Source organism: Vulpes vulpes, chromosome 3 (assembly GCF_048418805.1).
Source record: "Vulpes vulpes isolate BD-2025 chromosome 3, VulVul3, whole genome shotgun sequence".
NCBI classification, from domain to species: Eukaryota; Metazoa; Chordata; class Mammalia; order Carnivora; family Canidae; genus Vulpes; species Vulpes vulpes.
In genome coordinates this window covers 91,738,331-91,754,736 of record NC_132782.1, presented here as the reverse complement: position 1 = coordinate 91,754,736, position 16,406 = coordinate 91,738,331, and the positions used below count along the sequence as shown (strand labels likewise).

Below are 16,406 nucleotides of genomic sequence, written 5' to 3'. Positions count from 1 at the left end.
CACAGAGAGAGAGAGAGAGAGAGAGAGAGAGAGAGAGAGGCAGAGACATAGGCAGAGGAAGAAGCAGGCTCCATGCACTGGGAGCCCGACGTGGGATTTGATTCCGTGTCTCCAGGATCGCACCCTGGTCCAAAGGCAGGCGCTAAACCGCTGCGCCACCCAGGGATCCCCTCCTTCTATTGTTGATTCTAACTGTACCCTGCTGTGGTTGGAAAAGATACTTTGTTTAATATCTATCTTTTAGGGATCCCTGGGTGGCGCAGCGGTTTGGCGCCTGCCTTTGGCCCAGGGCGCGATCCTGGAGACCCGGGATCGAATCCCACGTCGGGCTCCCGGTGCATGGAGCCTGCTTCTCCCTCTGCCTGTGTCTCTGCCTCTCTCTCTCTGTATGATTATCATAAATAAATAAAAATTAAAAAAATATCTATCTTTTAAAATATTTTGAGACTTGGGGCACCTGGCTGGCTCAGTCAGTAAAGCTTATAACTCTTGATCTCAAGGTCATGAGTTCAAGCCCCATATTGGATGTAGAGCTTACTTTTATTTTATTTATTTATTTATTTATTTATTTATTTATTTTAGAGCCTACTTTAAAAAAAAATCTTTTGAGTCTTAATTTGTCACCTGACATAAGGTGTGTCTTAGAGAACATTCCATAGGGACTTGAGAAGAATGTGTATTGTTATTGTGAGGTAAAGTGTTCTGTACAGGTCTCTTAGATCTAGTTGGTTTATTGTGTTGTTCAAGTCCTCTATGTCCTTATCTTTTGCCTGGTTATTCTATCCATTATTGAGAATAGAGTATTGAAGTCTCCAACTGTTATTATAGGATGGTCTATTCCTTCCTTAAGTTCTGTCAACTTTTGCTTCATATATTCTGATGGTCTATTAGGTGTAAATGTTTAAAATTGTTATATTTTCTTGTTGTATTGAAACTTCTATTAATATATAATGCGTTTCTTTGTCCCTTATGTAAACTTTTTGATTTAAAATGTATTTTGGGGCAGCCTGGGTGGCTCAGTGGTTTAGCGCTGCCTTCAGCCCAGGGCATGATCCTGGAGACCCAGGATCGAGTCCCATGTTGGGCTCCATGCATGGAGCCTGCTTCTCCCTCTGCCTGTGTCTCTGCCTCTCTATCTCTCTTTCTCTCTCTGTTTCTTGTGAATGAATAAATAAAATCTTAAAAAAATAAAATAAAATGTATTTTTTCTGGGGGTGCCTAGGTGGGTCAGTTGGGGTCAGTGTCCAACTCTTGATTTCAGCTCAGGTCATGATCTTGGGGTTGTGAGATCAAGTTCTCCATTGGGTTCTGTGCTTATTGAAGAGTCTGCTTAAGATTCTCTCCCTCTCCTCCTGACCCATCCTCCCACCCCGGCTCATGCATGTGTGTGCACTCTCTCTCTCTCTCTCAAAAATTAAAAAAAAATTTTGTATCATGGTAATATAGCTACCTGTGCTCTTTTGTGGTTACTATTTACAAGTATCTTTTTCCATCTTCTTACTTTCAATTTGTTTATGTCTTTGTATCAAAGTGAGTCTCCTATGGAGAGCACACAGCATGTAGTTGGATTATGTTTTTTAAATCCATTCTGCCAATCCTTGTCTTTTGTAAAGGGGTAATCCATTTACATTCGAAGTAATTACTGATAAAGAGGGATTTACTTCTGTCATGTTGCTATTTGTTTTCTTTATGTCTTGAAACTTTTATATCCTTCACTTCCTGCATTACTTTTCTTGTGTTTAGTTGATTTTTTTTTGCAGTGAAACATTTTAATTCCATTCTCATTTCCATTTGTGTATATTGTATAGTTATTTTCTTTTGGTTACCATGGGGATTGCATTTAACATCCTTAAGTTATAACTTTTTAGTGCCCGTCACTGAGGGGGACACTTGACGGGATGAGCACTGGGTGTTATTCTGTATGTTGGTAAATTGAACACCAATAAAAAATTAATTTATTAAAAAAAAGTTATAACTTTTTAATTTGAATTTATAGCTTTACTTCAATAATATACTCTGTTCCCATACAGCTCCACCCACATGACATTTTGCTTACTTATGTCACAAAATTACATCTTTATACATTGTGTGACCCAAAACATAGACTAATAATTGTTTAAAAATATGCATTAGTTTCTTAAATTATGCAGGAAACAAAATGTGGCACACATACCAAAGCTATAATGCTAGGTTTTAGATTAATAGTTTACAAAGTGTATTAATCCCTTAAATCATGTAGAAAAAAAAGGAGTTACACATCATTCATTGTTACAATAACACCAGTGATTATAATTGCATGTATTTACATTTACTGAAATCTTTATTTCTTCATATAACTTCAGGTAGTTGTCTAGTGTCCTTTGATTTCAAACTGCAGGAATCCCTTTAGTATTTCTTTCAGGGTAGATTTAGTGGTAATGAGCTCCTTCAGCTTTTGTTTACCTGGGAATGTCTTGATTTCTCCTTCACTTTTGAAGGACAATTTTGCAGGATATAAAATTCTTGGCTTACAGTTTTTTTTCTTTCAGTACTCTGAATATATCAGACCATTGCCCTCTGCCCTCCAAAGTTTTTCTGTTTTATTTTTTTAAGATTTTATTTATTCACGAAAGACAGAAAGAGAGGCAGAGACACAGGCAGAGGGAGAAGCAGGCTCCATGCCGGGACCCTGACGTGGGACTCGATCCCAGGACTCCCAGATAGCGCCCTGGGTAGAAGGCAGGTGCTAAACCGCTGAGCCACCCAGAGATCCCCCTCTCCAAAGTTTTTGATGAGGAATCTGCTGAAATCTTATTTAAGATCCCTCCTATGTGATGATTCACTTCTCTTTTCTTTTTTTTTTTTTTTCAGACTCTCTTGTCTTTGGCTTTTGACAGTTTGATTATATGTTTTGTATGGGTCTCTTTGAATTCATTCTATTTGGAATTTATTGAACTTTTATAATATATATATATATATATATATATATATATATATATATATATACATACACTCATGTCCTTCAAAAAAGTTGAGAATTTTTCAGTCATTATTTCTTCAAATAATCTCTCTGACCCTCTTCTTTTGGCACTCCCACAATGTTTATATTGGTCTTCTTAATGGTATTATACAGGTCGGGCTGGCTCTTTTTACTTTCCTTTTTAAAAATTAGTCTTATTTTATTTTAAAATTTTATTTATTTATTCATGAGAGACACATAGAGAGAGGCAGAGACATAAGCAGAGGGAGAATCAGGCTCCATGCAGGGAGCCTGAAGTGGGACTTTATCCCAGGACCCTGGGATTACATCCTGAGCCAAAGGCAGATGCCCAACTGCTGAGCCACCCAGGCTTCCCTAGGTTATTTATTTATTTATTTAGATTTTCTTTTTATTGATATTTCTTCATATATTTTTCCTTTACTTTCTTTGTGTTTTCCTTTAGTTATTTGAACAACTTTAAGACATTTGTTTTAAAGTCATTGTCTAGTAGGTCTACCATCTGGTCTTTCTCTGGAATAGTTTCTGTTTTTTTTCTTTTTTAAAAATATTTTATTTATTCACAAAAGATACACACACACACACAGAGGCAGAGACATGGGCAGAAAGAGAAGCAGGCTCCCCTTGGGGAGCCTGATGTGGGACTCAATCTCAGGACCCTGGCATGACCCAAGTCAAAGACAGAAGAAGCTCAACCACTGAGCCACACAGGTGCCCCTGTTTTTTTCCTTTGAATGGGCCATACTTTCTAACAATATAGTAACTCTGGAAATCAGATTCTCTCACCTTCCCCAGGGTTTGTTCTCCCTCTCTCTCATTGTTATAGGCTATCTCTGTGCCAGGGATCAGCTAGAGGTATTAAGGTCTTCTTAGCATATTTATAGTGACTTTCTAAACTGTTTCCTATAGCAGTTGCTTTTGGCTATCCTAGTTCTTAAATGGCTGGCTCCCAAAAGGATAAAATGGAGGAGAAAAAGGAACTAAATCTCTTGGAAGTTGCTTCAGCTTGCAACTGATGGAGGGGTTTGCATAAATGTGGGGATGTCCAACATGATTGCCTGCCTATGTCTGAGGATCAGAAGCTGCAATCAGTAATCAGAACACTCCTGCAAACTGCATGCAAGCTGCTCCTGGAACATAAGCACAGCTTCCTGTCACCCATGGGAGGTGGGGGATCCACAGCTGCTGCAGTACTAGCAACTGAAATAGACTGAAATTAACCCTAAGTCTTCGAATAGACTCCAGAGTTCCTGTATAGTCACATCAGACAGGTTCTGCCAGTATAATCACTGTCTAGGTAGGAGAAAGGATTCCTGGTCCTCCCTACTCTGCCATCATTCTTTCTTTCTTTCTTTTTTTTTTTTTTTTCAGATTTTACTTATTTATTCATGAGAGACACACAGAGAGAGGCAGAGACCCAGGCAGAGGGAGAAGCAGGCTCCTTGCAGGGAAGCCTGATGCAGGACTCGATCCCAGGACCCCATGATCATGCCCTGAGCCAAAGACAGATGCTCCACCACTGAGCCACCCTAGATGTAATTGTTGTTCTGTGTTTTTATTTGCTAAATCTGGCAACGCTAAATGTTTGGCTTTCTGGACCAGTTGCTAAAGGTGTGTGACTTCCTACAAGTCTGACTTATAGGTGACAGGCTGGCTTCTTGGGCTGATTATTGTAGTTAATGGATGGGTTTCTTGGACTGGTTACTGCAGATTGTGGGTCAGAGTTCTGTTTCTATGTATGGTCTATCTATTCATTTTATTCACGCTCTCATGATTTAGAAGAAATGAAGTACTTGTTAGGATGAGTACTGGGTGTTGTATGTGATGAATCACTAAATACAAATAAATAAATAAATGGAAAAAAAAAGAAAGAAATGTGAAGTAGTTACATATAGTCAACTACTATATGGTCCTGAAGAAATGTGTTGTACTACAGAGAAACAGATTTTTGAGAGCTCTGTCTTCTGATGGAAGGCACAAAAAGAATAGGACACCAGGAAAACCAAGTCTATTCATTCATTTACCAAACACATATATTCAGCAATTGTTTGTTCTAAGTTCTAGATATTGTCCTAAGGGTTCCTGCCCTCTAGGAAGCTAGATTACTTGCACTTGGATCCTTGTCTCAGGGTCCATTTACAGGGGGAACTCAAGCTAAGATTTTATCAAAGTGGGGCAGACACCTGAGTGGCCCAGTGGTTAAGCATCTGCCTTTGGCTCAGGTTGTGATCCTGGGACCCTGGGAACAAGTCCCACGTCAGGCACCCCGTAGGAGCCTGCTTCTCCCTCTGCTTATGTCTCTGTGTCTCTCATGAATGAATAAATAAAATCTTAAAAAAAAAAGAGTAGGGCTGGGGAATGGATGGGAGGGAATGGCTGAGAACCTATGGACAGGTGCCCACTTGTGGTCACCTGGTAAGGTGCATATTCATTGCTGAATAAATGAGAAAGGCTCTGTGGATTGGATAGCTATTTTACCGATGTCTTTATAGATAGTGGGCCCTTGGCCACTGTTCAGGGCAAAAATGGGCACCGATATCTGAGCTATAGCAACTTCCTGTGGTGGTCAGAGTGTGAAAGCCCTTACCAAAAGAAACCACGCATATTCATGAAATTATGCCTCCACACCCTGATTAGTATCCTTCTACTAGGGTCTATGGCTTTGTTTCTCTTTCCTCAGGTCCTTTGCCTGCTAGCATGTATAGGCACTTTGTTGTTTTAAATTATTTATTAGTGTTTTTCTTTTCTTTTTGATTATAAAAGTCATTCTTTTAAAAATATTTTATTTATTTATTCATGAGAGACACAGAGAGATAGGCAGCGACATAGGCAGAGGGAGAAACAGGCTCCCTGCAGGGAGCCGATGTGGGACTTGATCCCAGGACCGCGGGATCATGCCCTGAGCTGAAGGCAGACACTCAACCACTGAGCCACCCAGGCGTCCCTAAAAGTCATTCTTTTTTTTTGTGTAGGAGTTTTAAATACAAAAAAATATAGAAGAAAATTAAAATCATCCTGTGGCCAATTAAAATAGGCCACAATTCTTTGACACAGCTCCCACTGAGAAGTGGAATCTACATCCCCTCTTCCTGAATGTGGATGAGCTCTGTGACGGCTTGGCCAATAGAATATGGTGGAGGAGACCCTTTGGGCAGTGTCCAAATTGAAATCTTTTTTGAGAGTGGATACTTTTGATTATTGTTTCTTAGAACACTTAGTCCTGAAATCTAATTACTATGCTGTAAGAAGCCCAAGGAATCTAGAGAGACCATATGGAGAAACTTCAGTTGACAGTCCCAACTGAGCCCCTACCTGCACCAACTGGCTGCCATCTGAGTGGCCAATTTTGAAAATCTAGCGCATCTGAGCCCTGGATGACTCTAGCCTTCGTCATGTTATGACTGACCATGTGAGATCCTCTTAGTGAAAACTGCTGAAGCTGGACAATCCATGGGACCATGAGACAATAAGTCACTAAGATTTGGAGTGGTTTGTTATGCAGCAATAAATGACTAGAACAAACCCATAATCCACCATCCAGAGATAATCACTATTAACATTTTGGTTTTCTTACACACACATATTTTTAAATAAGAAATTTTATTAAAAATGTATAGAATTTTATGGATTTTTTTCAGAGAACAAACATTTATTTGCTCTGGTTGTTAAGAAGGTAGGGTTAGGGGCAAGAGAAAATGTGTTAGAGTGAAAAAATCTTTGGCTTGGGGAATTACATTATCAGTCACATACAAGGTATAGTTTGGTGTTTGATGTATTTCATGTGTGACTGGATAAAGGAAACCTCATTTAAAATGGAGTCAGGGGGATCCTTGGGTGGCTCAGCGGTTTGGCGCCTGCCTTTCTTTGGCCCTGGGTGTGATCCTGGAGTCCCCGAATGGAGTCCTGCGTCGGGCTCCCGGCATGGAGCCTGCTTCTCCCTCTGCCTGTGTCTCTGCCCCTCTCTCTGTGTCTCAAATAAATAAATAAATAAATAAATAAATAAATAAATAAATAAATAAATAACTTAAAAAAAAAAAGGGTCAGGAGGCCAGAAACCGGAGCTTTCATACCCTATTGCTCAGGGTCAATTGCAGACCCCAACAGAAAGAGACTTGCATTCACAACAGGTAGACATCTATACTTTATATTTTTTTCCTCCAGCAGGAGGTAGATTTTCTCCTTGCCTAGATCCTGCCAATGAGAGACTGTCCCAACACAGTAATGAGAAGCCACTATGCTTTGAACTTTCAGTTTACTTCAATAGACTTCTTGTGTGCAACACCCCTCCCAACTCCCTCCTTTCCTCTGTAAGAGCTTTCCAGTCCCTTGTTTTTGGGATTTGCCTTTGGTTTTGTCATAGCTTGTAAGTCCCAAATTGCAATTTCTACTATTGCTGAACAAACCCGGTTTTGCTGGTAAAATAACTGACTGTTTTGTTTTGAAGGTTAATACATGAAACTATGATCCTGTGTCTTTGAAAACAGATTTAGAAGTGAGTAGTCGTGAAATGTAGAGATATATCACAGAGTGAGACACAACCATCCCCTGTTGTTTGGGTATTCAAATTGTTCTAGTTTTTCATTATAAAAACAATGCTACAGTGAACAAGCTGTACAAACATCTTGACTGTATTTCTCAACTATTTCTTAGGATAAATTTCTGAAAGTAAAAATTTCTGGACAAAGGGTTTTTGAGGCTTTTTTAAAAGAGTAAAATAATATTAAAAAAAAAACACTGGGTTTCTCTATACTTGAATTGTCCTATGGAAGGAGGACAAAAGAACCGGCTGAAGGGTACTCCTGTTTCCTTGGGCAGAAGGGAAAGACATTTTGCAAAGTATGCTTTCAGGGAGAAACAGTGTGACCTCCCACACATGCTTGGTTTGTATTAATATTTATACGCAAATTCCAGGAGGCAAGCCCTAAGTCTATTCAGCTTGTTTTTCATAATGCTTGGATAACCCTAGATGCAAATGGGCAAAAAAAGAACACCTATGGACAATGATCTTGGTGTTTTGGGTGAAGAATCTAGTTAGGAAGAGAGCACAGGCTGTTTGTAGCCCCAAAAAAAGGTCAAACAGGGCTTGTGTGCTGGCTGAACCCCCGCCCTCTTCCTTTGAATGTTAAACAGACTCTGCCTCTAACTTCTTCTTTTCTGTCCTTCCTATCTTTGGTGGCTTCCTTTTTTTTTTTTTTTTTTTTTTTTTTGGTGGCTTCCTTGAAGTGGCTCAGTGGTGCGTGCAACCCCACAGTTCCTGCTCCCTCCAGCTATGACTCACAGAGTCCTTCTGTTAACAGGTACACTAGGGACTTGGGAGGGGGGCTCAGGGTGAGGAGGAGGAGATCTTTGAGTCTGAGTGGAAAGACAGGGCACAGAATGTCTAGGTGTTAGACTGGGGGAAGACCAAGGGGGATTTGGGGAAGAATAAGGGATTCAAGAAGCAGAGAATAGAATTAGACCAAGATGAAATGCCCACAGAAGCTTGGATGAATAATTAAATTCATAGACTATGCAATGGGATTTGGCTGGCCCTTTCACTTTATAGGAAACTGAGGCCACAGAGAGGTGGAATGATATGCCCAGGGGTGCATAATACATATTGGAGTCTGAGTGTTTCTTCTTGGATTATATCTTACTACCTTCACTTTGCCTACAGTTCTATTTTCCAAGAACCAAAGTGTAAATGTTTGTTGAATGACTGACCAAATGATTAAAAGTTATTTCCTTTTATGGCTGTGCTTTGTGGGGAATGAACCAAAGAAGGGAAAAAAGTACTGAGAGTTGCATAGGGAAGAAATTGCCTAATTAAGAGTCTTTAGGAATTTGATTGTTAGCAGGGTAGGAGTATAGGGTGGAACTCAGAGGTTGGGTGGATATGGATATACCCCATATCATATTTGTGGTCCTTAGGCCAGGAGTCAGCAAATTATGGCCTGTGGGCATTCAGGGAGGATTCCTCCCACTGTTTTTGTACAACTGTGAGGCATAGGTCTTAGATGAGCATTTATTTATTTTTATTTTAAATTTTTAAAAAATAGGCTCCACACCAAGCATTGAGCTCAATGCAGGACTTGAACTCAAAACCCTGAGATCAAGACCTGAGTTGAGATCAAGAGTTAGTTGCTCAATGGACTTAAGCCACTTAGGCGCCCCTCAGATGAGCATTTATAATTGATTCATGATAGGGTATGTTAACTCTGAATCCCAGTGAAATGACATTATCTTTCCCAAGGAATTCCATTTGTCTAATATACACTGTTTGCTTCTTGGACTACAAAACCTAAAATATTTACTATCTGGACCTTTATAGAAACAATGCCAATCTCTGCCTCAGGCTCGCAGAGCTAGACCTGAGAGGCAGACATCTCCATGCTGGGTTGGGGTGAATTTCAGCAGGTAGATGCATGGAGCAGGAGGGCAAGCTGCTTTCTTATCTCCTTATCTCTACCTGACCCTCACCCTTTCTCCTCCCTTTAGCTTTGGTCTTATTATGTGATGGGTTCAACCTGGACACTAAAAATGCAGAGATCTTCCAAGAGAATGCAAGGGGCTTCGGGCACAGCGTGGTCCAGCTTGAGGGATCCCGGTAAGGACCACAGATGGAGGTCTCTGTTTTATACTTTTTCTCTTTAAAACATATATACCTGAAAAAAAAAATCACCATTTCCTTGGTTATTTTCTTGATTTATTTTTTGAAAGGTAATACAGAGTTCTAAATCCAAAAGATAGAATGTAATAGTTAAAAGTCTCCTCAGCACACACTCCCTTTCCCACTTCCCTCCCTACTCAGGAAGGTCCCTGGTAAATGATTTCTTGTAGGTTCTTCCAGAGAGATTCTATGCTGTGTGTGCCTCCATATTTCCCTAACCCCGATCCCACACACAATTTGTAGCACGTTATACTTAAACTGCAGCCTGCTGCCTATTTTTGTAAATCAATTTTATTAACACAACCCTCATCCCAACTTGCCATTCATTGTTAATGGCTGCTTTGGAGCTACAATGGTAGAGTCAAGAGGCTTCAGAAGAAAGTATATGGCCTGCAAAGCCTAAAATATTTAGCTATATGAAATAATATTTATGAAAATAATATTATCTTTCCAAAAAAAGTTTGCTGGCCTCTGCTCTATACTGAACTTTGCATTTTTTTTAATAGGGCTTGGTTATTTTACCAGATAAATGCATAAAGACCTTACTCATTTCTAAAAAGATTTATTTATTTATTTGAGAGAGAGTGTGTGCACAAGTGCAGAGTAGAGGAGCAGAGGGAGAGGGAGACAGAATCTCAAACAGACACTGTGTGGAGTGCAGAGCCCTACACGGGGCTTGATCTCATGACCCTGAGATTAGGGCCTGAGCTGGAACCAAGAGTCAGATGCTTAACCCACTGTGCCACCCAGGAACCCCATTTTTTAAAAAAGATTTATTTATCTTACTCATTCTTTTTTATGCTTGGATATTCTATTATTTGGACCTATTATAATTTGCATCAATATTACATTTAAATGTTTTCTTAATAAACATTAGATTTTTTTTTTTTAGACATTAGATTGTTTCCAAACTTTTGTGATGTGAAAAATGCTGTCATTTTGCACATGTGCAAATATGTTTGGAAGTAAATTCCTAGAACTAGGATTCCTGGATCAAAGGGTACATATGCATGTATAATGCTAAGATTTTTCCAGATTACCCTCTACAGAGGTGGCAACAATTTACACTCACACCAGAAATTTATGGTAATGTCTACTTCCCCACCCATTTGCGAACCCAATATGTCATCAAACTTACTGATCTTTGCATATTGGGTAGGTGAGATATGGTATCTCAATTTAGTTTTAAATTGTATTTATTATTATTATTATTATTTTGTATTTTTTAATTGGAGTTTGATTTGCCAACATATAGTATAACACCCAGTGCTCATCCTTTCAAGTGCCCCCCCCCCCCCCAGTGCTCAGCCATTAGAAACAATGAATACCCACCATTTGCTTCAAAGTGGATGGAACTGGAGGGTACTATGCTGAGCGAAATAAGTCAATCGGAGAAGGACAAACATGATATGGTTTCATTCATTTGGGGAATATAAAAAATAGTGAAAGGGATTAAAGGGGAAAGGAGAGAAAATGAGTGGGAAATATCAGGGTGACAGCACATGAATTTATTTTTTAAAATGAGAGATTTATTTCCTTTTTTGTGAACACCTTTTTCTTATCTGTTGCCCATTTTCTTTAAAAAAATTTTTTTATTGGAGTTCAATTTGCCAACATATAGCATAACATCCAGTGCTCATCCCGCCAAGTGCCCCCCTCAGTGCCCATCACCTCAACCCCCGTCCACCTCCCCTTCCACTACCCCTTGTTCATTTCCCAGAGTTAGGAGTCTCTCATGTTTTGTCACCCTCACTGATATTTTCACTCATTTTCTCTCCTTTCCTCTTTATTCCTTTTCACTATTTTTTATATTCCCCAAATTAATGAGACCATATAATGTTTGTCCTTTTCTGATTGACTTATTTCACTCAGCATAATACCCTCCAGGTCCCTCCACGTCGAAGCAAATGGTGGGTATTTGTCGTTTCTAATTGTTGCCCATTTTTCTGTTGTTGTTGTTTTTTTTCTTATTGGTTTGCAGGAGCTCTGACTATATTGAGGAAAGTAGTCTGTAGCATGAGTTGCTAATCTCCCTCTACCCAGTTTATTGTTTGTCCTTGGACTTTGCTTGTGGTAGTTTATCACATATAGAATTAAAAAAAATTTGAATTCAATTAACCAACATATAGTACATCATTAGTTTCAGATGTAGAGTTCAATGATGCATCAGTTGCATATAACACCCAGTGCTCATCACATCATGTGCCCTCCTTAATGCCTGTCACCCAGTTACCCCATCCTTTTGCCCACCTTCCCTCCAGCAATCTTCAATTTGTTTCCTATAGTTACGAGTCTCTCATGGTTTGTCTCTTTCTCTGATTTCTTCCCATTAGATTCTCCTTCCCTTCTCCTATGATCCTCTGCACCATTTCTTATATTCCACATATGAGTGAAACCATATGATAATTGTCTTTATCCGATTGACTTATTTTGCTTAGCATAATACCCTCTAGTTTATCCACATCGATGTAAATGGTAAGGTTTCATCCTTTTTGATGGATGAGTAATATTCCATTATATATATAACCTTTATTATATATAATATTTATATATAATATATATTTATATTTTATATATATATATAAATCTCACATCTTCTTTATCCATCCATCTGTTTTTGCCGGACGTCTGGGCTTCCTCCACAGTTTGGCTATTGTGGGCATTGCTGGTATAAACGTTGGGGTGCACGTCCTCTTTCGAATCATGTTTGTATCCTTTGGGTAAATATTGGGCAGTGCACTTGCTGTGTTGTAGGGTCATTCTATTTTGAACTTTTTGAGGAATCTCCATACTGTTTTCCAGAGTGGCTGCCCCAGTTTGCATTCCCACCAACAGTGTAAGAGGGTTCCCCTTTCTCCACATCCTCACCAGCATTTGTTGTTTCCTGACTTGTTAATTTCAGCCATTCTTACTGGTGCAACCTGATATCTCATTGTGGTTTTGATCTGCATTTTCCTGATGCCAAGTGATGTTGAGTATTTTCTCATGTCTATTGGCCATTTGCACATACAGAAAAAAAAAATTAAGTTTTTAAATAAAGATTTCAATTTATTTATTCATGATATACACACAGAGAGAGGCAGAGACATAGGCAGAGGGAGAAGCGGGATCACTGTGGGGAGCCTGATGCGGGACTTAATCCCAGGATTCGGGATCATGACCTGAGCCAAAGGCAAACACTCAACCACTGAGCCACCCAGGCATCCCAAATTTTCTAAAGTTTTAAAATGTGATTCCAGGTGGTTAATATACTGTGTTATATTAGTTTTAGGTGTACAATATAGTGATTCAACACTTCCATACAATACCCAGTGCTCATCACGAGTGCACTCCTTAATCCCCATCATTTATTTAATTCATCCCCTGCTCCTCTCCCTTTTGGTCACCAACAGTTTGTTCTCTGTAGTTAAGAATTTATCTCTTGGTTTGCTTCTCTCTCCTTTTTTTGTCCCTTTACTTGTTTGCTTGGTTTCTTAAATTCCACATATGAGCGAAATCATATGGTATTTGTCTTTCTCTAACTGACTTATTTCGTTTAGTTTAGCATAATACTCTCTAGCTCTATCCATGTCATTGCAAATGGCATGATTTCATTCTTTTTATGGTTGAGTAATATTCCACTGTGTGTGTGTGTGTGTGTATATATACCATAACTTCTTTTTTATTTTTATTTATTTATTTCTACGTTTTAAAAAAGCTTTTATTTATTTATTCATGAAAGACACAGAGAAAGAGAGAGGCAGAGACACAGGCAGAGGGAGAAGCAGGCTCCATGCAGGGAGCCTGATTGTGGGACTCGATCCCGGGACTCAATCCCGGGACTCCAAGATTACACCCTGGGCCGAAGGCAGGTGCTAAACTGCTGAGCCAGCCAGGGATCCCCCATAACTTCTTTTTGAAAAAGATTTTATTCGTAAGTAATCTCTACACTCAATGTGGGGCCCAAACTCACAATCACAAGATCAAGAGTCACACACTCTACTAACTGAGCCAGCCGTGCACCCCAATATACCACATCTTCTTTACCCATTCATCTGTCAATGGACGTGTGAGCTCTTTCCATAATTTGGCTATTGTAGATAATGCTGGTATAAACATTGGGGCGCACGTATCCCTTTGAATTAGTATTTTTGTATCGTATACTGCAATACCCAGTAATACAATTGCTGGATCATAGGATAGTTCTATTTTCAACCTTTGAGGAAACTCCATGTGTTTTCCAGAGTGGCTGCACCAGTTTGCATTCCTACCAACAGTGCAAGAGGGTTCCCCTTTCAACACCTGTTGTTTCTCGTATTTTTTTTTAAATTTTATTTTATTTTTATTTTAGCCATGCTGACAGGTGTAAGGTGATAGTTCATTATGGTTTTGATTTGCATTTCCCTGATATCACATACAGAAATTTATTTAAAATAACTGTGGTTGAATTCATTCACTAAAAAGTTAACTTCAGTATAGCTAATATACAGTGTTATATTAATTTCAGGTATACAATATAGGATTCAGGGGGCTCCCTGGGTGGAACCTGCTTCTCCCTCCGCCTGTGTATCTGCCTCTCTCTCTCTCTCTCCCTCTATGTCTATCATGAATAAATAAATAAATAAATCTTAAAAAAAACCCTATATAGGATTCAACAACTTATATATATATTTATTTTTTAATGAATATGCTCTTTTTTTCCTGTATATTTTTTATTTGAGTTTAACCTGCCAACATATAGTATAACACCCAGTGCTCATCCCGTCAAGTGTCCCCCTAAGTTCCCGTCACCCAGTCACCCTGTCTCCCCGCCCACCTCCCTTTCCACTACCCCTTGTTTGTTTCCCAGAGTTAGGTGTCTCTCATGTTCTATCACCCTCACTGATATTTCCCACTCATTTTCTCTCCTTTCCCCTTTAATCCCTTTCACTATTTTTTATATTCCTCAAATGAATGAGACTGTATAACATTTGTCCTTCTCCGATTGACTTCCTTCGTTCAGCATAATACCCTCCAGTTCCCGTCCACGTTGAGGCAAATGGCTCGTTTCTAATGGCTGAGTAATATTCCACTGTATACATAGACCACATCTTTTTTTTTTCCCAAAGATTTTATTTATTTATTCATACACACACACACACACACACACACACACAGAGGCAGAGACACAGGCAGAGGGAGAAGCAGGCTCCATGCAGGGAGCCCGACGTGGGACTTGATCCTGAGTCTCCAGGATCACACCTCAGGCTGCAGGCGGCGCTAAACCGCTGCGCCCTGGGGGCTGCCCCCACATCTTTATCCACTCATCTGTCGATGGACACCGAGGCTCCTTCCACAGTTCGGCTATTGTGGACATTGCTGCTAGAAACATTGGGGTGCAGGTGTCCCGACGTTTCACTGCATCTGTATATTTGGGGTAAATCCCCAGCAGTGCAATTGCTGGGTCGTAGGGCAGGTCTATTTTTAACTCTTTGAGGAACCTCCACACAGTTTTCCAGAGTGGCTGCACCAGTTCACATTCCCACCAACAGTGTAAGAGGCTTGCCTTTTCTCCGCATCCTCTCCAACATTTGTTGTTTCCTGTCTTGTTAATTTTCCCCATTCTCACTGGTGTGAGGTGGTGTCTCATAGTGGTTTGATTTGTATTTCCCTGATGGCCAGTGATGCAGAGCATTTTCTCATGTGCACATTGGCCATGTCTATGTCTTCCTCTGTGACATTTCTGTTCATGTCTTTTGCCCATTTCATGATTGGATTGTTTGTTTCTTTGCTATTGAGTTTAATAAGTTCTTTATAGGTCTTGGATACTAGCCCTTTATCTGATAGGTTATTTGCAAATACTTCTCCCATTCTGTAGGTTGTCTTTTAGTTTTGTTGACTTTTTCTTTTTTTTTTTTTTGTTGACTTTTTCTTTAGCTGTGCAGAAGCTTCTTATATTGATGAAGTCCCAATAGTTCATTTTTGCTTTTGTTTCTTTTGCCTTCATGGATGTATCTTGCAAGAAGTTGCTGTGGCCAAGTTCAAAAAGGATGTAGCCTGTGTTCTTCTCTAGGATTTTGATGGATTCTTGTCTCACATTTAGATCTTTCATCCATTTTGAGTTTATCTTCATGTCTGGTGTAAGAGAATGGTATAGTTTCATTCTTCTGCATGTGGATGTCCAATTTTCCCAGCACCATTTATTAAAGAGACTGTCCTTTTTTCCGTGGATAGTCTTTCCTGCTTTGTCAAATATTAGTTGACCGTAGAGCAGAGGGCCCATTTCTGGGTTCTCTATTCTGTTCCATTGATCTATGTGTCTGTGTTTGTGCCAGTACCACACTGTCTTGATGATCACAGCTTTGTAGTACATCCTGAAATCTGGCATTGTGATACTCCGGCTCTGGTTTTCTTTTTCAATATTCCCCTGGCTTTTCTAATTCCACACAAATCTTAAGATTATTTGTTCCAACTCTGTGAAGAAAGTGCATGGTATTTTGATAGGGATTGCGCTGAATGTGTAAATTGCCCTGGGTAGCATAGACATTTTCACAATATTAATTCTTCTAATCCATGAACATGGAATATTTTTCCATCTCTTTGTGTCTTCCTCAATTTCTTTCAGAAGTGTTCTGTAGTTTTTAGGGTATAGATCTTTTACCTCTTTGGTTAGGTTTATTCCTAGGTATCTGATGCTTTTGGATGCAATTGTAAATGGGATTGATTCCTTAATTTCTCTTTCTTCAGTCTCATTGTTAGTGTATAGAAATGCCACTGATTTCTGGGCATTGATTTTGTATCCTGCCACATTGCTGAACTGCT

The 16,406-nt window shown here is 39.5% G+C and overlaps 1 protein-coding gene across 3 annotated transcripts in view; it reads left to right on the top strand.

The window, feature by feature from the left end:
- The first annotated feature begins 8,101 nt into the window (after nt 1-8,101).
- ITGAM (integrin subunit alpha M) overlaps nt 8,102-16,406 on the top strand; it is a 59,477-nt gene continuing 51,172 nt past the window's right edge. For 2 of the 3 annotated variants that reach the window (XM_026011235.2, XM_072753425.1), the window contains exons 1-2: nt 8,166-8,274; nt 9,455-9,563. In XM_026011235.2, coding sequence (XP_025867020.2) covers nt 8,247-8,274; nt 9,455-9,563 — 137 coding nt within the window. In that variant the 5' untranslated portion in view covers nt 8,166-8,246. Of the gene's footprint in view, nt 8,275-9,454; nt 9,564-16,406 lie in introns of all 3 variants that reach the window. The other variant, XM_026011234.2, reaches the window with a different exon arrangement.